The 25,417-nt window shown below is 37.8% G+C and overlaps 1 protein-coding gene and 1 non-coding gene across 2 annotated transcripts in view; one reads left to right on the top strand and one right to left on the bottom strand.

The window, feature by feature from the left end:
• The window catches only part of CENPI (centromere protein I), a 55,218-nt gene that overhangs the window by 6,084 nt on the left and 23,717 nt on the right, over positions 1–25,417 (top strand). The window contains exons 4-14 of the mRNA XM_005700149.3: positions 1,641–1,759; positions 2,046–2,153; positions 13,385–13,433; positions 13,693–13,739; positions 14,987–15,076; positions 15,401–15,523; positions 15,762–15,929; positions 16,075–16,195; positions 17,336–17,427; positions 24,109–24,226; positions 24,314–24,378. Of these exons, the coding sequence (XP_005700206.2) occupies positions 1,641–1,759; positions 2,046–2,153; positions 13,385–13,433; positions 13,693–13,739; positions 14,987–15,076; positions 15,401–15,523; positions 15,762–15,929; positions 16,075–16,195; positions 17,336–17,427; positions 24,109–24,226; positions 24,314–24,378 (1,100 nt within the window). The remainder of the gene's footprint in view (positions 1–1,640; positions 1,760–2,045; positions 2,154–13,384; positions 13,434–13,692; positions 13,740–14,986; positions 15,077–15,400; positions 15,524–15,761; positions 15,930–16,074; positions 16,196–17,335; positions 17,428–24,108; positions 24,227–24,313; positions 24,379–25,417) is intronic.
• Positions 25,159–25,231, bottom strand: TRNAG-CCC. Its single transcript has one exon. It is a non-coding gene; the product is annotated as a tRNA-Gly (tRNA).

A 25,417-nucleotide genomic window follows, 5' to 3' on the forward strand; every position in this document is an offset into this window, starting at 1 on the left:
CCATGCTATAGTGCATTTAAGACAGTGTTTAAAGACCTGTATATTTCTAAGAATGCTACTCTCGGGAGAAGTTGAGAACAGTGTTATACTGAATGGATGTGATTACCACACTGTAATGCCTTTAAAACATTGGTTAAAAACATATGTATCCAAGATACTGTTGTGGCTTCTACTTGTATGAGAAGTAGAGAACATTAGTTTTTCAGTGAATGGTTCTGATCACCGCAGTATAATGCAAATAAAACAATGTTTAAATACAAAAAGAAATTGATAATATATGTATATATAAAATTATTGAAGCCTTAATAAGCAGAAGCTGATATAGGGTGTATATTAAGACAAAGCTACTGGTCACATCACTTCTATCAGCAGATGGGAGAATAGCATGGAAGTCAGAGAATGATGGAAAGATTGGACCAATATAGAATGACAATACTACCAGCTAATAGGGTAATTGTTTCATTCTGTCATCCTTTCCACTTTTGGGGCATGGATGGAGAATACAAATGCATCTATCTGTTCTTAAATGTAGCAGCTGATGTAAGATGTCTTACAGTAGATTTAAATAAACCAGAATCTATTATGCCATTTTTAAAAGTCCTTGATATTTTCTTAGGAGTAAAACACTATTTTTGAGATGTAATTCACATACCATAAAATTCACCCTTTGGAAGCATATGGGGTTGGTTTTGTTCTTCTTTTTTTTTTTTTTAAGCATATCCATGGAGTTGGGTGGGCTTCCCAGGTCTGCCTACAATGCAGTCCGTCTACAATGCAGGAGACCCTGGTTCAATTCCTGGGTCAGGAAGATCCCCTGGAGATGGGATAAGCTACCCACTCCAGTATTCTTGGGTTTCCCTGGTGGCTCAGAAGGTAAAGAATCTGCCTGCAATGTGGGAGACCTGGGTTTGATCCCCTGGTTGAGCAGATCCCCTGGAAAAGGGAAAGGCTACTCACTCCAGTATTCTGGCCTGGAGAATTCCATGGACTGTATAGTCCATGGGGTTGCAAAGAGTCAGACATGACTAAGTGACTAAGCACAGCACATAGAGTTGGGCAATCATCACTACTATCTAACTGTCCAAACATTTTCATCCTTCCAAGAAGAGATCCTGTATTCATCCTCCATTGTTAGATAGAAATATTAGAGCCAAAGAATCTGCTTTGTAGTTTATATTAGAAGTTAAAGGTACATTTTTGTTTCAAACTATGCTTTGTAATGATGATAAGAGTTATTGCTGCTGCTGCTGCTGCTAAGTCACTTCAGTCATGTCCGACTCTGTGTGACCCCGTAGACGGCAGCCCACCAGGCTCCCCCGTTCGTGGGATTCTTCAGGCAAGAACACTGGAATGGGTTGCCATTTCCTTCTCCAATGCATGAAAGTGAAAAGGGAAAGTGAAGTCGCTCAGTCGTGTCCGACTCTTAGCAACCCCATGGACTGTAGCCCACCAGCCTCCTCCATCCATGGAATTTTCCAGGCACTGGAATGGGTTGCCATTGCCTTTGCCATAAGAGTTATTGAATATTACTTTACTGTCTTCAACGTAAAGGGAAAGTTTTAGGACCAAGAGTTAATTACAGTGAAGGGACAATCAAGACCCTAAAATGTAGTTTAATTTGGACTTTGTCTACTTTCTAGGGAGTGCTGTAAGCACTCGGATATTCAAGTGTATGATTCCAGCAACTCTAATATCAGAAGATTCTGTGGTTAAGGCGGTCTCCTGGCTTTGTGCTGGCAAGTGTTCTGGTAGCACCAAGGTAATTTTTTTTAAACACTTTGATGATAAGTCCTTCAGAGCCACTTAAGCGCTGGCAAGGAAGAGCCACTTATGAAGTAATGGCAGTGGCCTTTTGTGCAAAGCTTGTAGTTTTGGAACAATATAGCTTGATGCAAGAACTCTGTTCAAATAGAAATTTTTACTGAGAAATAAAATCTATTATCCTTCTTTGTGCTAGAGGCTTCTAAAACAGTCCTGAGGGGGTAATTAAGCTCTTTTGTTGCCAGTTATATTTCTCTAAAGATAAGCATTTTGTTTCTCAATAGGTGCTTTTTTATCGTTGGCTGGTTGCAATGTTTGACTTCATTGATCACAAGGAGCAAATTAACTTGCTCTATGGCTTCTTTTTTGCTTCATTGCAAGATGATGCACTGGTAAGTAAAAATTGAACAGCATTATGCATTGATCAGTGATACGTGCTTGTATATCGATGCACCATATGTGCTTCAAAGTGCCAAACAACTTTCCTTACTTATTTTAAAATGTATGAAACAGGAAGATGTAATGAGTAGCATAACGAACACCATTATACCCGTCTCTCAGATTAACAAATGACATTTTCCCCACATTTGTTTTTTATCTTCTTTTAAGGAAATAATTGTTGCAGATAGAATTGAGTTCACATTGGAGTCTCTTTGCTGATCTAGAGCAGTGATTGCCATCTTTTCCCTTTTAAACCACTTCAACAGGGTCCTTTGGGTCACTTATTCTACAGTTTCTTGATTAACACTGTGAAAACCTCATCAGAATTAATGAGAAGGAGAGGATTACTTTTCATGAGATGCCAGTGGACTGATTTTGATTAAATAGCATAATTAGTCCCATTGAAAGCATTAATAACTCTAAGAAATCAATCTACTGTCCACCTGGAAGTCTTTCAAGGACCATCAGTAGTTCACAGACCATGTGAACCATTCATCTAACAGAACTTCTCTTGCTTTGGGGAAGGGAGGGAATTCATTTATTGATTTCATTTTCAAAAACTGACTATGTTTGTTGCATTATATGAGACAGTGTAGAAGATTCAAAGATTAGCTGAGAGTTTCTATATTCCAGGGGTTTGTAATCTATTTCGGAGACTGAGGGAAGCACATAAAGTGAAATGACAACGCGTAAGTTCTGTTATCAAAGACAGTGTATGTTAATGTGAGGATAATAATTGCTGTGATATTTCCAGGAAGAAAAGAACACTGTAAACCAGCATGATTAGAAAAAGCATCATAAAGTACGTGGGCATTGAACTGGGCCATGAAGGTGGAGTAGGATTTGAGATTTGATGTTTGATATGACAGGAACATTTCAAGCAAAGTTGTGCACTGTGTGAATTGTGTTTTAGGAAACCTTAAATATATCAGACTGACTTAATTACAATTGATGTCAGGCAGTGGTGGGTGGTAAGGCTGAAAAAATTGGGTGAGGAAAAATTGTAGCGGTCTTTAAATATGATGGTAAGGAATTTGAACTTTATCCAGTGGGGAAATCACTGAAAAGCTTGGGACAGAACATGTTGAAAGCAACATTGTAGGAAGTTGTATCTAATAATGCCAAACATTATGAATTAGGATGGAAGCTAGAATCAGGAAGACTAGTTAGGAGACTGACATGATGATGATATCCTAAACTTAGCAATTCTCAAATATGCTCTGTGGATCCTTTGATGCTTCCTGAGAAACTTTCAGGAGGTCTCAGAGGTTAAAATTATCTTTATAGCGATATCAAGATGTTAATAGCTATTTTCACTGTGTTGACATTTGCACTGCTGGTGGATAAAACTGCTGACACACTCAGGGCAGTGAGTCCACACTGTAGTAGGGTTTGTTGTGTTCTTTACTGTAATAAAAAACAAAAATGCAAGTTTTACTTAATAATGTCCCAAATGAAGCAATAAAGATTAATTCATTAATTATATTAAACTTCAACCTGTGAGACATATCTTTAATATTCTGTCTGGTGAAATGGGAAGTATCAATAAATCCCTTCTGCATATTAAAGCACAACAGGTGTCATGAGGGAAGGAACTTTGTGTGATTGAATTGTGAGCCAAACTAGCTGCTTTATTCCATGGAATACCATTTTTACTTCAAAGAATGACTGACATATAAACTATGGTTATTCAGACTTGGTATTTGGCAGATGTTTTCTTGAAAATGAACAAAGTGAGCTGGTCATTTCATAGAAAACAACTGGCACTATTTGTGGCAAGTGGTAAAATTTGAGCTTTTAAGCAAAAATGACAAGTTTGAAAAATTTGTATTTGTCATTGTGAACTTGACAGCTTCCCAATACTTAAAAGACTTTGCTGATGAGAATGAGAATATTAATGACTGTGATTTTTAGTATTATATAATGATTATAGTTATATTAATAATTATATAATGAAATATGTCAACATTTGGGAGATAGGTATAACTAATATCCAAATGATCTCGTTTGAAATTATGTATGAGTAAAAGCCATCCAAAGTACAAGATATATCAAGGAATTTTAATGGAATAGAGTACAAAGAGTTCATTGATAAGATTTCAGAATCCACATTGCAGCTATTTCCTAAGAGACTACCACTTATTAGTTTTGGTGAAGTATCAAAGACTAATATCCATAATTTTTTGAAAAGGCTATTCAAATATTCCTTCTTTTCCAATTACATATGTGTGTGAGGCTAACTTTTCTTCATGTACTTCAATCATAACAATATATTGTTACATTTAATGCATAAGCAGAGTATCTATCTATATTCTATTAAGTCAGAAACATTGTAGAAATGTAAAACTATGTCATGCTGTCTTTTTTTTGGGAAAATATAGTTATTTTTCATAAAATATTTCATTTATGGTTAACATGTAATGAGTTTATTTTTTAAATGAGTTACTAAACATTAAAAAAATTTCCTAGCTTTGATTTCGAATATGGTCAATATCAACAGCTATAAACCAGATAAACAAAAGCTTTTGGGGATCTTCTAATTTTTAAGAGTCTTGAGACCAAAAAGTCTGAGAATCACTATCAGAGATTAAGGGGTATGAAAAATTGAAGGGACAAATCTTAAAGGAGACTGTAAAGGAAGAATTGACATAATCCAGTACCTAAACTGGATTAAGGGAAAGGTCAAGAAATAAAGATAGAGTTTGTAAGCCAGTATGTTGCAAAATGATGGTACCTTTGACCATAGAAGGAAATTTGTGGAAAAGGAGGTAGTTTTAAAAGGAACATAATATGTTTGGCTTTAGATGTACAAAGTTTGAGGTTACATCCTGTAGAAATTCACTCAGTGAACATTTATTAACTAATGTGAGAGTCATTGAACTAGTATTGGAGATAAAAATATGATTAAGAATAAGTTAACTATTGTTCTTCCCATATGGCGCTAGTAGTAAAGAACCCACCTGCCAATGCAGGAGACATAAGATATCCAGGTTCAATGCCTAGGTCGGGAAGATCCCCTGGAGGAGGGCATGGCCACCCACTCCAGTATTCTTGCCTGAAGAATCCCATGGACAGAAGAGCCTGGTGGGCTGTGGCCCATAGGTTGCAAAGAGTCGGACACAACCAAATCAACTTAGCACATAAGTTAACTATAAGCTTCATATAGTTATATGAGCTTTATATACCATGCGCCAAGTGCTTTACACAGTATTTCACCAACTCTAAGATGACATCAGTTTTAAGATGCATCATTATCTTTTGAACCATTACAATGAGATATTACCATTAAAATTGTTACCTGATACTGATTTTAGGATTAGTTTTGTTTTCAGAGATGTTAAACTGTAGAAAATGAAATGTCAGACTATGTATTTTTTTCCTAGTTCTGAGGGTCTGAAAGTTCTTTTTATTCTTAACCTCAATTCAAAATAACCATTTATTTAGCACCTACTATTTTCTATACTGTGCTCTCTAGTGTGGTAGCCACTAACCTCATGTGACTAAATGAGCACTGGGAATGTGGCTAGGCCAAACTGAAATGTGCTATAAATGTAAAACACACCAGATAAGAAGTGGTTTGAACTCATTTAAACCTCTTTACAGCCTTTGTGACATATATACTTTTATCCCCATTTTAGAGAGGAGGAGTTTGAGGCACAGAGAAGTCAAATAATTACCCAGGGTCATGTGACTAGAGGCAGGATTCATGGGAAATGCTATTCCCATTTTAGAGATGAGACAACTGAGGCTTGGAAAAGTTATGTAACTTTGCTAAGGCAACCTACCTAGTCAGAGCCTAAGCCTTGAAGATCTTTAAATGTAGTAGGAGAGAGAAGTACAGTGTGATAAATCCTGTGATAGTATCCACAGAGTTCCATGGGAATATAGAGGAGCGGTATCAAGAGTAGGGATCAGGGTTAATGGAGGAGGAAATGGCAACCCACTCCAGTATTCTTCCCTGGAGAATTCCATGGACAGAGGAGCCTGTCCTCTGTAGCCTCTGTAGCCTGTGGGCTACCATCCATAGGGGTTGCAAAGAGTCAGACACGACTGAGTGACTATCACTTTCACTTTCAGGGTTAAAGTTATAGGGATTTCTTTTCAATAGGAAGAGAGATATGGGTGTTGATGTCCATAAATTTGTGAGTTAGTAAGGGATGTGATTGAGGGAATTCCTGCCCAGTGGTTTTAGTGATTTTTTTTTTTCTCAAATTTTCACTCAAGTAGGAGGCAAGGTCTTCTGCTGAGAATGAGGAAGAAAAGATAGAATGTTATGTTTGAGAGTATACGTTTTGAAATAGCTCTTGGTGGAAATAGAGATAGATTAAGAGACACAGTTCTAAAGGCCTACATAAGTTTCAGTTCAGTTCAGTCGCTCAGTCGTGTCCGACTCTTTGTGACCCCATGAATCACAGCACGCCAGGCCTCCCTGTCCATCATCAACTCCTGGAGTTCACTCAAACTCATATCCATCGAGTCAGTGATGCCATCCAGCCATCTCATCCTCTGTTGTCCCCTTCTCCTCCTGCCCCCAATCCCTCCCAGCATCAGAGTCTTTTCCAATGAGTCAACTCTTTGCATGAGGTGGCCGAAGTATTGGAGTTTCAGCTTTAGCATCATTCCTTCCAAAGAAATCCCAGGGCTGATCTCCTTCAGAATGGACTGGTTGGATCTCCTTGCAGTCCAAGGGACTCTCAAGAGTCTTCTCCAACACCACAGTTCAAAAGCATCAATTCTTTGTCGCTCAGCCTTCTTCACAGTCCAACTCTAAGTTTAGGGAGCACGAATTTGTGATGTTACTAATGTCAAGGGTCGTAGTTCCTCCAGGGTGGGACACGAAGGCAAGAGAGTGACTGAGCTAATGGATCAGTAAGTCTAGAGAGAAAAGGGAGAAGGTGAAGACTAAAGAGAACAGATTGGGAGCACAAACAGCTGAGTTTCAGGTTGCTTTGATGACATTAAAGGCATGTATTAGGATTAAAAACTGGAATGATAGAAGTTGTAGCATTGGAGTTTAAAATTGCAGGGGGGGACTGGTTCAATGTGATGACAGGATTTAGAGTGACAGTGGGGTGAGTTGTTGAAGACTAGAGTAAGGGAATGAAGGTTATTGTAATTGAAATTTTCCGTATCCTATGGATTTGTTGTTGTTGCTCTTGCTGCTCATCTATCAATTACCAAGTGATGTATGTTGAAAATCTCCCACTCAGAAGGCAGACTTGTCAGTTTTTCCTTAAAAAGTTCTGTCAAATTTTGCTTTATATATTTTGAATCTATTATTAGGTAAAGGCACAATTATAGTTTTCATATTGTCCTGCTGATTCAAACCTGTATCATGAAGTAGCGTTTTAGACATGCTTTTCATTTTAGTCATTTTGTTTGATATTGACATTGTCAACTCAGGCTTTATTTTAGCTAGTATATTGCTTGGTATGGACATGAACTTGGGCAAACTCCGGGAGGTAATGAGGGACAGGGAGGCCTGGTGTGCTGCAATCCATAGGGTCACAAAGAGTCGTATACGACTTATCAACTGAACAGCAACAACATTGCTTGGTGTATTTCTATCTTTGGGTTTTTTGAAAAATCTTCCTTTGCCCTCATGTCTTAGACACTTCCCCATTCCAGCATTCTTTCCTGGAGAATCCAATGGACAGAGGAGCCTGGCTGGCTACAGTTCGTAGGGTTGCAAAGAGTTGGATATGACTGAAGCAACTTAGTGTAGCACAGATTTTATTTTTAAATCCTGTTTAATGATTTTTCACTTTTGCCTGGAAAATTATTTACCTCTGTAGTGATTATTGATATCACTGGTGGTGTTATTGTACCTATTTTAATATGCATATATAGTATAAAATGTAGAAATAAGTAGGAATACCTTAGTTTTTAATTTTATTATTTTGGGCTGTGCTGGGTCTTTATTGCTGCAGTCTGCTAGAATTGCAGGGAACAGGAGCTACTCTGTAATTGTGGTATGTGGGCTTCTCTTGTTGCTCAGGACAGACTCTAGGATGCACAGGTTTCAGCAGTTGCAGCTCCCAGGCTCTAGAGCACAGGCTCAGCAGTTGTGGTGCATGGGCTTAGTTGCTCCATGGCATGTGGAATCGTCCAGATCAGGAGTGGAACTCCTGTATTGGCAGGTGGATTCTTTACCACTGAGCCACCAGGGAAGCCCTGAAATCTCTTATTTTGAGCTTTCTAAGTGATATGCTTTTTTTCTAATTCTTTTCCTCATCCCTCATATTTTGGATTGATTGTGGTTTTCCCCCATTCTTGGTTGGAAATTACATACTCTGTGTGTGGTGGTGTTATTGTACCTATTTTAATATGCATATATAGTATAAAATGTAGAATATATAAAAAGTCATCCTTCTTACTATTTTTCTTTTGTTTGGAAGATATAGTTATTTTTAATAAAATATGTCATTTATCATGGAATGGATTTATTTTTTAATGAATTAATAACTATTTATAATTTTTCTCAGTTGAAATCTTTAAGGCTTTTCTTAAAGTCTAGAGGTAACCAATGTCGTTATTTTCATCTTGAAAGATACAGGGCCCTAGAATGCTTTAACTCTGATCACATCCCTCCCAGATTGTACATATTATCTGATTTTAGCTCTGACTCTTCACCATCCTCCTCCACATACACACATAGTAGACATTATTATTTTCTTCACAGTTAACATTTGTTTAGATTTGCCCACATATTTGCCAGTTTCTTTGCTCATCATTTGTTTTTACATCTCAGACCTTTAATTGAGATTATTTTCCTCTCTGAAAATATTTTCTTTAGTTTTTTTTTTTTTTCTGTTTTTGGCTGTACCACCCAGCATATAGAACTTCCCTAACTGGGGATTAAACCTGTGCCTGCTGCAGTGTAAGTGTGGCATCTTAACCTCTGGACCACTGGGGAAATCCCTAGAATATTCTTTCAGTAGAATCTTTTTATTTTTAATTTTTTAATTGAAGGATAATACACTATTGTGTTGATTTCTGCCATACATCAACATATATCATAGATACATATACATATGTCCTCTCCCTCTTGAGCCTTCTTTCCACCTCCCACCCCATTCTACTGCTCTGTGTTGTCATAGAGCCCCAGTTTGAGAGTAGAATCTTTGATGGTAAATTCTGTCTTTGCCTAAAAATGTCTTCACTATGCCCATGTTCTTGAAAATTGGTTCTGCCTAATCAGGAAAAGAATTTGAAAAAGAACAGATACATGTATATGTAGGGTGTGTGTATATATCTGCTGTGTGTAGAACACTAGGGTGACAGTTAAATTCTTTCAGGACATTGACAGTATTATTCCACTGGCACCTCCTTTCCATTGTTGTTAAATCAGTCTAATTATAATATGTTGTTTCTTTTCCTCTGAATACTTTTTCAAAGCAGCTTTGTGAGATTTAACTTACATACCATACAGTCCACTCAAAGTAAAATCTACTGGGTTTTAGTATGTTCAAAGATATGTGCAACCATGAGCAGAGTCAATTGTAGACTATTTTCATCACTTCAAAAATCTCATACCACTTGGGAAACCAACATATTCATGTGGCTTGCTTTATTGTGAACTTCTTACACTTAAAAAAAAACTCATACATTTTAGCTATCACCCCTATCTTTCTGTTTAGAGGTCCTTACGCAACTCTAGGGCTTTTGAGGTGGCACTAGTCATAAAGAACCTGCCTGTCAATGCAGGAGACATAAGAGATGTGGGTTCAATCCCTGGGTTGGGAAGACTCCCTGAAGGAGGATATGCAACCCACTCCAGTATTCTTGCCTGGATAATCCCCATAGTCAGAAGAGCCTGGTGGGCTACGTCACTGGGGTCACAATGAGTTGGACGTGACTGAAACGACTTTGTATGAATGCATGCAAGCAACTCCTAATATATTTTGTGTCATTAGAGATTTGCCTATTATGGACATTTCACATAAATGGAATCATACAGTGTGGGGTCATTTTTGACTGGCTTCTTTTAACTTACTTTACTTTTTACTTGAAAGCATAATGCTTTGCCTATTCTAGGTACCTTATATAAGTGGAATGATCCAGTATTTGTTCTTTTGTGTCTGGCTTCTTTCACTTAACATGTCTTCAAGGTTCATTCATGTTATAGCATATATCAGAACTTTGTTTTTATGACTGAATGATATTCTGCTATATGTATATGCCATTATCTGTTGATGAACTTTTGGATTGTTTCTACCTTTTGGTTAACATGAATAATGTTGCAGTGAACATTGCCATCCAAGTGTCTGTTCAAGTCCCTGCCTAGAATTCTTTTGGATACATACTTAGGAGTTCTTTCAGGCAGGGACTGAACCTTTTATAACCAAAATATCTAGCATTATAAACTTCATAAGAGCAGGTCTTTTTGTGTGTTTTATCTACTGCTTAATAAATACTTTCGTGAATGAATGAATAAGATCTATTCATAAATGTTTGTCAAATAATTTCAGTATGCTTGAGTAGTTTTCATGATGCTGACTAAAGAGTTTCTTGCTCAGCATGGCAGGTGAGAAGGGGGCTTCCTTTTTTTTCCCTTCTTCTCTTTTAAAAATATTTATTGAAGTATCCCAGGTGGGACCAGTGGTAAAGAGCCTGCCTGCCAATGCAGGAGACAAAAGAGACGTGAGCTCAATCAGTTCAGTCAATTTTTATAAACTGAACACATTTGTATAAGTATTACCCAGAAGAAATAAGGATCCTAACTATAAAAAGCATTAAAAAAAAGTTACAACTTGGGACTTCCCTGGTGGTCCACTGGTTAAGACTCCACTGCAGGGTGTGTGGGTTCAATCGTTGATCAAGAACTAGGATCCCATATGTCATGTGGTGCAGCCAAAAAGTAAAAATAAAAAGTCACAACTTGATGGGCACTTGACTCTGTAGTGACTGAGATGCAGTGGCTATTTGTCAGCAAAGCAATTGTAAAGTCTCAGATGCACATGAATTTTTCCTTTCTAGATGTGATTAAAGGACAGTGTCAGATAGAATACTGGAGCTTAGGGTGACACTTATTTTATGCCCAACATGTATTGCTAATGGTTCACAGCATTCCCTGTGTTGCTCCGGCAGTAAAGAATCTGTCTGCAATGTAGAAGGTCTGGATTCGATCCCTGGGTTGGGAAGATCCCCTGGAGAAGGAAATGGCAACCCACTCCAATATTCTTGCCTGGAGAATCCCATGGACAGAGGAGCCTGGTGGGTTACAGTCCATAGGATCACAAAGAGTTGGACATGACTGAGTGACTAACACTTCAGCTTTAAATGGTTCATATCCTAGGGATGTGAGGCAGTGAATTTTTTTTTACAGAAAGTTACTATATTTTGTGTAGAATATGGCAACTTGGTCATAATATGTATTCTTCCCTTAAAAAAAAAAAAGATCCTATATCTAAATTCACACTTCTTATAAGTATGTTCAGTCTTTATCAACTCCTTTCTAAGTACAGGAGTGACAATATGGAATTCTGTACTTTAAAGTATAGAGTCATAACTACCAAAATATAACTTTCTTTAAAAAAAATCTTGGGTTTTGCTGCTTCTGTAGTCCCATTTAATAATTTGTTATTGTTGTTCAGTCGCTAAGTCGTGTCTGACTCTTTGTGATCCCAATGACTGCAGTGTGCGAGGCTTCCCTGTCCTTCACTATCTCCCAGAGTTTGCTCAAACTCATGTCCATTGAGTCAGTGAGGCTATTCAATCATCTCATCCTCTGTCGTCCCCTTTAATAATTTACTTTTTCAATTTCCTATATTCTAAAGTAGGTATTGGCAAATTTTTCTTAAAGGGCCAAGTAGTAAATATTTAGGTTTGAGCGTCATACTGTCTTTGTCACAAGTATTCACTCTGCTGGTGCAGTGCAAACTCAGCTACAAACAATAAACAAATGACTGTGTTCCAATAAAACTATTCATGGTGACCAGCAGTGGGCTGAATTTGATCCACAGGTTGTTGTTTACCCATTCCTGCAATAGAATATTGTTTTTTGTCTGATAAACAGATATTGGGGTTTTTCTTTTATGTTTTATTTTATGGTTATCATTTTTTAATGGAAAAAATGAACTGCTACTCTCTTGTCATGAAGATACTCTCCTCTGTTTTCTTCTAGAACAAGTAACAGCAGATTTCCTATAAAGAAAAGGAAGTAAATATTTTAGGCTTGCAGGCCACTCAGTTTGTGTCACAACTGCTCAGGTCTGCTGTTGTAGCAGGAAAACAGCCATGGCCAATACATAAATGAGTTAGTGCAGTTGTGTTCCAGTAAAACTTGATTTGCAAAAATAAGTGAACTATAGTTTGCTGACCTCTAATCTAGAATAAAACCTCAACAAGTGGTCACTCAAAATGATGTGGTATAAGGAACCAATCCTTCAGTACTTTAAGCTCAAATTTATTGAGTGTGTGCTATTTTGCCAGACTGAGGTCTAAATGGCTAATTAAATTCTGGGATATTCACTGGAATATTAAGATAATTGAAAATGATCATTTTGAAGACCAAGTAACATGGGAAAATACTTTTAAGTGGGAAATCAGGATAAAAGTTTTAAGTTTATAACTTAATAGCTGTGGACTACTAGAAGGAATTGGCAACCCACTCCAGTCTTCTTGCCTGGAGAATCCCATGGACAGAGGAGCCTGGCAGGCTGTAGTCCAGAGGGTCACAAAGAGTCAGACGTGACTGAGGCAACTTAGCATGTACACACGCATTAGAAGGAATACATGAATTTTTGTTAGGCAGAAGGTTCTGTTTCTGGTTTTCAAGTTGTCTGCATTGTTGTATTCCAAAGATAACTTTAAAAATAGTGTAAGTGGGTAAGTGAAAGTCACTCAGTAATGTTCAACTCTTTGTGACCCCATGAACTATACAGTCCATGAAATTCTCCAGGCCAGAGTACTGGAGTGAGTAGCCTTTTCCTTCTCCATGGGATCTTCCCAACCCAGGGATTGAACGTAGGTCTCCCACATTGCAGGCAGATTCTTTACCAGCCGAGCCACTAGGGAAGCCCAAAAATAGCATAAAGACATGCTAATAAAAACTATTGTTCAGTCAAGTCCTGAAGCCTTTTTACTTAATCATTGTAGGATTGACATTTAACGAAAATGCATTGTTGCTCTCTTCAAGATATATTGTCATTTTTTTCTTTTAATTTTTATATTTTGACAGTGCCCTTATGTCTGCCATTTGTTATATTTACTTACCAAAAAAGAGAATGGTGAGTATTTTCATTCCAATTGTATTACATTCACTCTGTGGAATTAGCATTTGTATTGGCCTTTATAAAGTTTTAATTATTAGCATTAGTTGTATGGCAAGGTTTTGTGGAAATTGCTTTTTAGTACTTTTACCTAAGAGCATCTGCTTAATGGCTTAACTGAGCAGGATAAGTATAGTCTTAATGTGTTGTAAGGAGAAGCTACATGGACAACGTTTCTTTTTATTCTGAATCACAAACTTTTCTTTACCTTCACTAGTCAAACCATTTCGTGTGAGAAAACTGCTTGATCTTCAGGCCAAAATGGTAAGTACTCAACCTAAAACTGGCCAGTGTACTCTGTGCTAGGTATGGAGCTAGGCTTTGGGGATGTAAAAGTGAATGCATCATTATCTTCAAGAAACTTATTGCCTAGGGAGCTGAGTCAACAAAGTAAAAATCAGAATTAGACTGGGGTCAAGGGAGGAGTGATGATGGTGAGTAGAATTTAACTAGGCCAGGAAGGAAACGAAGGGCCCTCATGGCAGGGAACAGCATGAGCAAAAGCCAGGTAGATATCAAATAGCAGCAACTGTTTATGGAATTGGGTTGGTATGGCTGGAAATTAAGTGTTAGCGAGTAATAAAAAATGACTATTTTATTAAAGTGACTAGCTTATTTATTCTGTGGCTGTGATCTAGGAAAGCATTCTTCTCTGGATGCTTAAACTTCAGTATATATCCTATTATCTCTTGTCCTTACAACCCTCTTGCCTTGTTATTTCCACTATACCTACCAGGTAACAGAAGCTTTGGGTATAAAACCGAGGGAGGTTGTGGTGCCTATGCCTAATTACTGAAGCCTGCTGGCCTACATAGAGGCGTTCAGTTTTCATGAAAAACACAAACACACGTGCGCATTTGTGCTTCCCCAGTATGAGGTTTCCTGTTGGTATTTACAATTCAGTGATTGTTTTTGTTTTATTAGGGGCTCCCCTGGTAGCTCAGATGGTAAAGAATCTACTCACAATGCAGACCTGGGTTTGATCCCTGGGTTGGGAAGATCCCCCAGAGAAGGGAATGGCAACCCACTCCAATATTCTTGCCTGGGAAACCCCATGGACAGAGGAGCCTGGTAGGCTGTAGTCCATGGGTTCACAAAGAGTCAGACAAGACTGGGCAACTACCACTTTCACTTTCTTGTTTTATAGCTTCCTGTTTCGGTTTTTGAGTGCATGTAGTATCTTCTGATAGCTCTCTGAGGATAGTAATAATAATGATTTTGTGTAAATTTAATTTTATTTCATATTAATCAGGCAGAGAAGAGAGAAAATATAGGGAAGAAGTAAAATATGGGAAAAGATCATAAAAGAGAACATGTCAAGTCAGAGAGGGTTGCTTTATGATAGTTGATTTAAATGTTTTGAGTTTCTGTTCCTCGATTTTCTATAGCATCTTCCTATAGCTATATCACATAATAAAATTAGGATCTGAATATACATTTGATCTTTTTATATTATTGTTACTCTTTTTTTCTTATTGGCCACAGAACTGAAAGTTCTTGTTTTATTTCAGGGAATGCAGCCTCATCTCCAGGCTTTGTTGTCACTGTATAAATTCTTTGTTCCTACTTTGATTTCTGTATCTTTGCCTATGAAAAAGAAGGTAAGGGATTAAGGAGCAATAAGTCATATTTGGATAGAAATATGTTATTTTGAGTAAGTTAATTTATAGATTTTGACTAAAATGTTTATAGCATACTATTTAAGATCTAACATTGTAGTGTTGCTTCTGAGAAGTTTTTTAGGGATTAACACTTCGTTTTGATTCTATTCAATGTTCTTAATAGATTGCTGATTATACTTTAAATGGACCTGCATGGGGCAAAATATTTCACAATTAATTTACTTCAGTTAATGAGTTTTAGATTTTATACCGTTCCAACTTATGGAATACCTCCTCTCATGTACTTTATATTCAAATTTTCAGATTTATTTTAAGAATTCAGAGAATCTGTGGCAGACCGCTCTACTTGCTCTGAGGTCAAGGAATCAAGGATTTCCTTCAGAACCTCTAAAGTTGATGTTAGCTAATGTCTATCCTATAAAAAGAGTAAGTATTTAAAACCCCAAGTAACTTCCACAGCCTTCTTTATTGTTAAGTTCAAACCATAAGGTTTCAGATGTTGGAAGAGATTATAGATATCTGAGTATATTTTAATTACTTTAATTAGGATTCTATGCAAACCACATTCAGACTCCATTCATTAGATCACCTTAATAAGTGTTTTTACATTTATAGTTTGTAATCTGTTTGATCCACTGATTGTTTCATTATCTTTCCTTTTTAGAAATGGAATTCTCACTCAATTATACCAGTGCTAAATTCCTGTAACTACAGTAAAGAAAGTAGAAAAAAAAGGATGAATCTTTCTGATTACTTCAGTAGCAATGGATCATTTCCACTGGAACAGCTTAAAAGCTTCCCTCAACTCTTACAGAACATTCATTGCTTAGAGGTATATAACTGGGCCACATGCTTATTTGCATAATCCATTTCATCTTCATGGCCTTTATTTTTGTTATATATTTCTTATCTGATGATTTCCTTGTTGCTCTGATCTCCTATATACTTACAGTTGACTGATTTTTCTGTCTTTGCAGCTGCCTTCTCAGATGGGCGCAGTACTGAACAGCTCTCTGCTACTTCACTATATTAACTGTGTCAGAGATGAGTCGCTCTTACTGAGGCTCTATCACTGGTTGAGTCAAACATTACAAGAAGGTAAAAATTGATGCTTTTAAAGTGTTAGATGAATGAAGAAGGAGCAAGATGGTTTAGAAATAGGTTTCTTTTAAAAGAGTGACAATGTCTAGACAGGAGGAGCCTTCATAAGCTATAATAATTTTTTCTGATAATCATATTCAGAGCCTGAATGCTGCCATTGTTCTAATTTCAAGGGAAAGTAAGGAAGGAGATAATGTTGTTAAGGAAACACTACTGCATCGTCACCAGAACTCACTGGGTGCCTCCACTTTGATGACTGTCACAGTCCAAGCCCTCTCTAGCTTTTGTATGTTCAGAAACTTGCTGTTAAGCCCGCAGAATCATCAGATTAATGCTAACCAAACTCTGAGACTATTGTGTAAGCCAGAATGTCAACTTATTATTTCATAATAGAAGTAATTCCTTCTGGTAACCAAAATATTCATGTTTGCCGACTAGAATCACTCTTCTCTGCTATTAGTATATATGGGAGCCACATTAGTCATCAGAAGGTTTCTTAATATTGAACTGAAGGAAAGGGAAGTGAGAGAGTTTTTCATCCAGGCCATAGTAAAACCCAATCATTTCATTTCCTCTGAGGGGGTCAATCTCTCTAAAAATAATGTTGTGTTCACCAGATTATTTCTTTCCTGGATAAGCAAATCCTGACTCTTCGAGTGTTTAAGGTCAATTTTAGTCAGTTTCAGGGTAACTCTCTTTCTCCAACTCAGAGTCTTTCTTTACATAGGGTATGATGCAGTTAAATTTCCACTCAATAAAGTTCTACCACTCTTAGATTGCCCCCAGTTCACCCTAATTGAAATTTAGGCATTCTCAAGCTTTTAATTCATATATTTAAACATTCTGTTGGATTACTGTGTGGCATAAAGCTAATCGTATTCATTATGTATGACTTTTACCACTTTATTTTTTTTTTTTTACTATAAGCTTTTCCCCTGTATTACCAAGTTCTTGAGGAACATTGCACTATCACCTCCACGTATGTGTTACAGTCTCCAGTGTGAGTTGGCTGGGATGTATGAGACTGATAGCTTATTTATATTTATCATTTATTTGTCACTTTAGAGTTGTGGTGATGTTTTGTGTAGCTTTTATTGTTGTGCAACCAGAGCCTTATGCTTAATATTTCTGTTTCAGAGTGTATTTGGTACAAGGTGAATAATTATGATCATGGAAAAGAATTTGCCAACTTCCTGGACACTATCCTCAGGGCAGAATGCTTCTTACAAGTAAGGTTCTGCTTGTTTCCTACTTATATCACCACTTCTTTTTCTTTTAGCTTTTTATGTTGTATTGGGGTATAGCCAATTAACAATGTTGTGATAGTTTCAGGTGAACAGCAAAGGGACTCAGCCATACATATATATGTATCCATTCTCCCCTAAACTCCCTTTCCATCCAGGATGCCACATAACATTGAGCAGAGTTCCATGACTTCATCACTTCTTAATTAATTTAGATATTCATTGAAAACCTTTTCACTGGTGCTTGACATCTTTTGTAAACAATATTTGCTCAATTCAAAATTCATCATGAGTGCGTGCTAAGCTGCTTCAGTTGTGTCTGACTCTTTGAGACCTCCTCTTTGGACTATAGCCCACCAGGCTCCTCTGTCCATGGGATTTCCCAGGCAAGAATACTGGAGTGGGTTGCCATGCCCTCCTCCAGGGGATCTTCCTGACCCAGGTGTTGAACCTGTGTCTCTTGCATCTCCTGCATTGGCCAGCTAGTTCTTTACCACTAGTGCCACCTGGGAAGCCCAAAATTCATTATAGATAGAGCCAATTGAACTGACGTTTGTCTTTGTACTGATGGCTGTGAAGAAAGAACTTGTTAAATTATCCAAATAAGAGAAAAAGATCTAGAGAATTCCCTGGCTCTCTAGTGGCTAGGATGCTATGCTGTCACTGCTGACCACCGGGATTCAGTCCATGGTCAGGGAACTAAAATTCCACAAGCCACATGGCATGTGTTACCCCTGACACACACACAGAAACAGAGAAAGAGATCTGTAATTTAAGAGAACAAACTGAAAATGTAACTGAATGCATCAAATTAATTGGCCAGTAAGAGAAATCTTACAAGGTCACTGTTGTTCAGGTGCTAAGTTGTGTCCAAACAATTTGCTACCCCATGGACTGCAGCACACCAGGCTTGCCTGTCCTTCACTATCTCCTGGAGTCTGCTCAAACTCCTGTCCATTGAGTCAGTAATGCCATCCAATCATTTCGTCTTCTGTTGCCCCCTTCTCTTGCCCTCAAACTTTCCCAGCATCAGGGTCTTTTCTAATGAGTTGGCTCTTTGCATCAGGTGGTCAAAGTATTAGAGCTTCAGCATCAGTCCTTCCAATGAGTATTCAGGGTTGATTTCCTTTAGGATTGACTGGTTTGATCTCCTTGAAGTCCATGGGACTCTCAAGAGTCTACTCCAGCACCACATTCGAAGGCATCAGTTCTTCCATAGTCGGCCTTATTTACAGTCCAGCTGTCATATCCATACATGACTACTGGAAAAACCATAGCTTTGATTATACCAACTTTTGTTGGCAAAGTGATGTCTCTGATTTTTAATATGTTGTCTATTTGTCATAGCTTTTCTTCCAAGGAGCAAGTGTCTTTTAATTTCATGGCTGCAGTCACCATCCACAGTGGTTTTGGAGCCCAAGAAAATAAAATTTGTGACTGTTTCCAGTTTTTCCCCATCTATTTGCCATGAAGTGATGGGACTGGATGCCAAAATCTTAAGTTTTTTGAATGTTGAGTTTTAAGCCAGCTTTTTCACTCTATGCTTTCTCCTTCATCAAGAGGCTGTTTAGTTCCTCTTCACTTTCTGCCGTTAGGGTGGTATCATATAGATATATGAAGTTCCTGATATTTCTCCTGGCAGTCTTGATTCTAGCTTGCGATTCCTCCAGCACAGCATTTCACATGATGTACTCTGCAAGTAAGTTAAATAAGCAGGGTGTTGATAAATAGCTTTGACATAATCCTTTCCCAATTTTGAATAAGTTCCTTGTTACATGCCTGGTTCTAACTGTTGCTTCTTAACCTGTGTACAAGTTTCTCAGGAGACAGGTAGGATGGTCTGGTAGTCCCATCTCTTTAAGAATTTTCCACAGTTTGTTGTGATCCACACAAAGAAAGGTTTAGTGTAGTCAATGAAGCTGAAGTAGATGTTTTTCTGGAAATCCCTTGCTTTCTCTATGAACCAACAGATGTTGGCAATTTGATCTCTGGTTCCTCTGCCTTTTCGAAATCAGCTTGTACATCTGAAAATTTTTGGTTTACATACTGCTGAAGCCTAGCTTGAAGGATTTTGAGCATTACCTTGCTAGCATGTGAAATGAGTGCAATTGTGTGGTAGTTTGAACATTCTTTGGCATTGCCCTTCTTTGGGATGAAATGAAAAGTGACCTTTTCCAGTCCTGTGGCCACTGCTGAATTTCCCAATTTGGTGACATATTGAGTGCAGCACTTTAACAGCATCATCTTTCAGGATAAATAGCTCAGCTGAAATTCCATCACCTCCACTAGCTTTGTAGCAATGCTTCCTAAGGTCTGCTTGACTTCATATTCTAGGATGTCTGGCTCTAAATGAGTGACCACACCATCGTGGTTATCTGAGTCATTAAGGCCTTTTTTGTACAGTTCTTCTGTGTATTCTTGCCACCTCTTCTTAATCTCTTTTGCTTCTGTTAGGTCCTTGATGTTTCTGTCCTTTAATTGTACCTATCTTTGCATGAAATGTGCCCTTGGTATCTCTAATTTTCTTGAAGAGATCTCTAATCTTTCCCATTCTATTGTTTTCCTCTGTTTCTTGGCATCATTCACTTAAGAAGGCTTTCTTATCTCTCCTTGCTGTTCTCTGGGACTCTGCATTTAGTTGGGTATATCTTTCTGTTTCTCCTTTGCCTTTCACTTCTCTTCTTTTCTCAGCTATTTATAAGGCCTCCTCAGACAACTACTTTGCCTTCTTGCTTTATTTTTCTTTGGGATGGTTTTGGTCACTACCTCCTGTACAGTGTACAAACCTCCATCCACAGTTTTTCAGGCAGTCTATCAGATATAATCCCTTGAATCTGTGTCACTTTCACTGTGTAATCATAAGGGATTTGATTCAGGTCATACGTGAATAGCTTAGTGGTTTTCCCTACTTTCTTCAATTTATGCCTAAATTTTGCCGTAAGGAGCTCATGATCTGGGCCACAGTCAGCTCCAGATCTTGTTTTTACTGACTGTATGGAACTTCTTCATCTTTGATTGTAAAGAATTTAATCAGTCTCATTTCAATATTGACCATCTGGTGATGTCCATATGTAGAGTTGTCTCTTGTGTTGTTGGAAGAGATTGTTTGCTATGACTAATGTGTTGTCTTGACAAAACTTTTGTTAACCTTTTACCTACTTCATTTTGTACTCCAAGGCCAAACTTGTGTGTTACTCCAGGTATCTCTTGACTTCCTACTTTTGCATTCCAATCCCCTAAGATGGAAAGGACATCTTTTTAAGTGTTAGTTCTAGAAGGTCTTGTAAGTCATCATAGAACCATTCAGCTTCAGCTTCTTCAGCATCAGTGGTTGGGGCATAGACTCGGATTACTGTGATATTGAATCGTTTGCCTTGGAAATGAACCGAGATCATTCTATCGTTTTTGAGATTGCACCCAAGTACTGCATTTTGGATGCTTTTGTGGAGTATGAGGGCTACTCCATTTCTTCTAAGGGATTCTTGCCCACAGGAGTAGATATAATGGTCATCTGAATTAAATTTGCCCATTTCCATCCATTTTAGTTCACTGATTCCTAAAACGTTGATGTTCACTCTTGCCATCTCCTGCTTGACCACGTCCAATTTACCTTGATTCATGGAACTCACATTCCAGGTTCCTATGCAACATTGTTCTTTATAGCATTGGACTTGACTTTCACTACCAGGCACATCTACAGCTGGGTGTCGTTTCCACTTTGGCCAAAGCCTCTTCATTCTTTCTGGAGCTATTTCTCTAATCTTCTTCAGTAGCATATTGGACACATACTGACCTGGGGGGCTCATCTTCTGGTGTCATATCTTCTTGCCTTTTCATACTATACATGGGTTCTCAAGGCAAGAATAGTGAGTGCTTTGCCATTCCCTTCTCCAGTGAACCATGTTTCCTCAGAACTCTCCACCCCATGACCCGTCTGTTTTGGGTGGCCTTACACGGCATGGCACATAGCTTCATTGAGTCATGCAAGCCCCTTTGCCATGACAAGGCTGTGATCCATATGATCATTTTAGTTAGCTTTCTGTGGTTATGGTTTTTGTTTTGAAGGTTGTGGGATTGTAGTTCTTCTGTCTGCCCTCTGATGGGTGAGAATAAGAGATCTGTGCAAGCTTCCTGATGGGAGGGACTGGCTGTGGGGAAAACTGAGTCTTGCTCTGGTGGGCAGGACCATGCTCAGTAAATCTTTAATCCAATTTTCTGCTGATGGGTAGGGCTGTGTTCCCTCCCTGTTAGTCACAAGCAGTGACCCTATGTTCTTACAATCAACAAGCATTTTGCTGGGGTCCAGCCCTGGTGGATCCAGGGTAATTCGAAGGGGAGATGGAATCGACATCCTAGGAAAAAACTTATTTGATTGCAGATATAAAGAGAGATTAGAAAAGGATAGTGTAGTAGGAAATATTAGTGGAGAAAAAGAGGCTGAATAACTTGGTTTACATGGAATACCAATAAAACTCCAAGACAAGGACTTTGCCGAGTGTCCATGCTCCAGATGGGAATTCAGCCAGAAGGGGAAAGAAAGAATGATATGGGGGAATCAGTTTTTCCAGAAACTGATCTGATTTCTTTATTTTTCAGGTTTGCTTATATACTTTTTGTTATACATAGGGATGAATACAGAGTCATGCGGGGGTCAGCAGACCTGACCCTTGTCAAAATCAAGTGCTTCATATAAATGTATACAAAGGTCTTATGGGTTTTACATCATCTTCTGGCCATGAGGCCTGCTGACATTTTATGGCCTTTTCTGATAACAGTCATTCAACCAGAAAACTTATTTTTTCCGGGGGTGATTTTTTTCTTAAACCAGGCGCCACCCTCCAAATAAAGTTGCATTCTTATAGGGTGAGGGTGTAGTGGGTTACAATCAAGAAAGGAATTTATTTAGCCTAAGGTTTAACATGATTAATCTTAAAGGTTAATACTTGTTTCTCCTATATGCTAGTTATATTCATTATAAGGGCAGGGAATATGGAGATTTAGCAGCAAATATTGGCTCAACAAATGAAAACCCTTCACCAATATAATTTCTAATCAATCTCCTATACTATACTAATAATTTTCTAACTTCTCAAAAGAGTCTGTATTTAGAAAGTTTTAAAGCATCTCATGCCTCTCATGGTTGGGAGGCTGTAAACAGTCACATACATGTGGCCAGATGAACCTGCTCAGGCAGGCTAGAGAACCTTCAGAGGAGTTTGTAAGTTGAAACACTCTTGTCACGCCCAGGAATTTTTATTAACTGGAACTGCAAGTTAACTCCTTCTCCGAGAGAGGTGGTGGGGGAACAGCCCTCCGTAAAGTCAGAGGAGTAGGTGAGAGCATAAAACAGACTCTGGTTTTGGGGATAGATGCTCGGGAACAGGGGGTTTCCTGAGGCTCGATCCCACCTTTGCATATGATGAAGCCTCCTTCCTCATGACCTTTGCCATGGGCGGAGTTCCTCACGCTGGCTCCCGGCAGCATTTTTTTGATTGCTGAATATGTTAAGCCAGTTAATTATTTGGCCTGGGTAACCCTGAGTTGTACTATTAGGCTGCTACTCAGGTATCAGCACCATCAAGAAGCCTTTACTCAATCTGGGTTAGATGTTTGTTCTTTGTGCTCCCTTGGCTCTTGTGTGTTTTCCTGTATCGTCTTATCTGAAACATCTGTTTTTCCACACATTATGGGCTCCAGACAGGTGGGAATCATGTCTAACTTTTCTTCATGTATGGGTGTTCAACTTGGTACCTGGTGCAATATTAAAAAAAGAGAGAGAGAGAGAGATTCTCAATAAATGTTTGTTGAATAAATCTTAAGGATTTTATATGAAACCATTGAATTAGAAGTTGGGTATGGATAATGGTAGTGAGAATAAAAGAATTAATTTAGGTTGAATTTTTAGATTTTTTGCTTGGGAGGATGATGATGGGAGTATAAGAAAAGCAGGCTAAGAAGGAAAGATATATTTGGTTTAAAAGATGGAATATCTAAGAGGTTCAGTAGGCAGTTAGATAATAAGTCTAGGGATCAGAATGAGATTTGGTCTGGAAATGCAGAAATTTAAGACTCCTCATGATATAGGTGATGGTTTTAGCTGTGTTACAGATGTGCTTATTCAGAGAATTCATGTCTGAAAAGAAGGTGCAGAATAGAGTCTTGGTACATGCCACTATTTAAGACTCAGGATGACAGAATTAAAAGGGAAAGCCCTGGATCCTTACTCACTTGTGAAAACAGAAGCAGCTAGACACTCAGCCCTCTCAAGATGGTTTTGCTCAGAGTTCAGGTTTGGTCTGTGGCTCCTATTAAAATTCCAGACTTACTGTGCTACTTTATGGACTATTCGAATGTCTCCGTGTACTCCAAAATAATAGTTTCATTTATCTTGAAAAATATTTCATAATTTGATTTCTTACCTTCTTTTTAGTTGATGAAGTTTTATGGTATTTGAAAACTATGTTGATAAAGATGTTAAAGTATTCAAATATTAATCATCTGATTCTTTTTAGGAGAAAGTCTGATACCTAACCCAAGGCTTTTAATTATATTTATGACAAAAAAATTAAGAGTAAAACAACTATTGCACAATGTAAATTGGTTGTTTTGAGTGTAGTTATGACTGAAGAGCTCCACGTAAGGTTTTACCATCAACTTGTGTTATAGGAGGGGTTTTATTCCTGTGAAGCATTCCTGTATAAGAGCCTTCCTCTCTGGGATGGCCTCTGTTGTCGATCACAGTTCCTTCAACTTGTGAGCTGGATTCCTTTTAGTAGCTTCTCTGGTATGTATCATGAAAATTTGGAGCCATTTAATTCAGTGTAATGTTAATTAAAAGAATTGAATGATGTTTTTCTTTTCTGATTTTTAGAGGTGAAGCCACTTCTTTTTGACCATCTTTCACGGCTTTTCTTTACATCATCTATTTTTTTCAAGGTAAAAAAAAAATTGTCTTAGTCTATGGCTGGTGGTACACACTTTCAAACCCACATTACAGCAGTAGTTTTTTAATAGGATTCACTTGAACCTGGACTTGAAATGCTACGTCACTTAAATCAAAGTTAATGTATAGAATTTTCTGTTTTTAAGGTTTTGTCACATATAATTTTCCTGAACTGTTTCCACTTGTGGCAGATGATGAAGTGAATGAACAGATGACAAATCAGTATTAAAAAGAAACTAGGAAATAACTTAAGCATGCTTAGTTTGATTGTTGTGGTTGATAGTTTTGTAGATACACTTTTTCACTTCTCAGATATATATTGAGCACACACTATGTGTTTTAATAGTCATTTTCTATTAATAAAATTGTTCTAACCTTATATAATAAAACGTGTTACTATTTTGGAGTGTTCTCCAAAAAAAAAGACCACTGTGGTTTACAGGAGTTCTATCTAAGTTTGAGAGCCACTTTCTTATAGAATGGTTATTCCTATTCTAAAAGAGTGACAATATAAGTAATGTTCCTTTGTAATTTTTTTCACCTTAAATCATTTATTGTTGGGCACAGTTACAGAAAAAATATATCATCCTGATGAGTGTTTATCCTAATCAAATGGTACTTAATTAATTGCCTATCCCAAACTTCTAACTCGGTTATTCTTGTTTTTCTAAAATGTTTGTTTTTGTTTATTGGGCTGTGCTGGGTCTTAGTTACGGCACGCAGGACTTTTAGTTGCAGCAAGTGAACTCTAAATTGTGTCATGTGAGATCTAATTCCCTGACCAGGGAACGAACCTGGGCCCCCTGCATTGGGAGTGCAGAGTCTTAGCCACTGGACCACCAGGGAAGTTCCTCGGCTATTCTTTATTTTTTCTCTTATTCTACCAATCTAGAATGCTGTTTATCTGTAAATATTAGATTAAACCATCTGAATAGATTTAATCTGATAGGTCAAAGCTGTTTGACAATTGCCAGTTTCATATGTTCCAGCCTAACAAGTATACATTTATAAACACATGTATATATTCGTATT

Source organism: Capra hircus (assembly GCF_001704415.2).
Source record: "Capra hircus breed San Clemente chromosome X unlocalized genomic scaffold, ASM170441v1, whole genome shotgun sequence".
NCBI lineage: Eukaryota > Metazoa > Chordata > Mammalia > Artiodactyla > Bovidae > Capra > Capra hircus.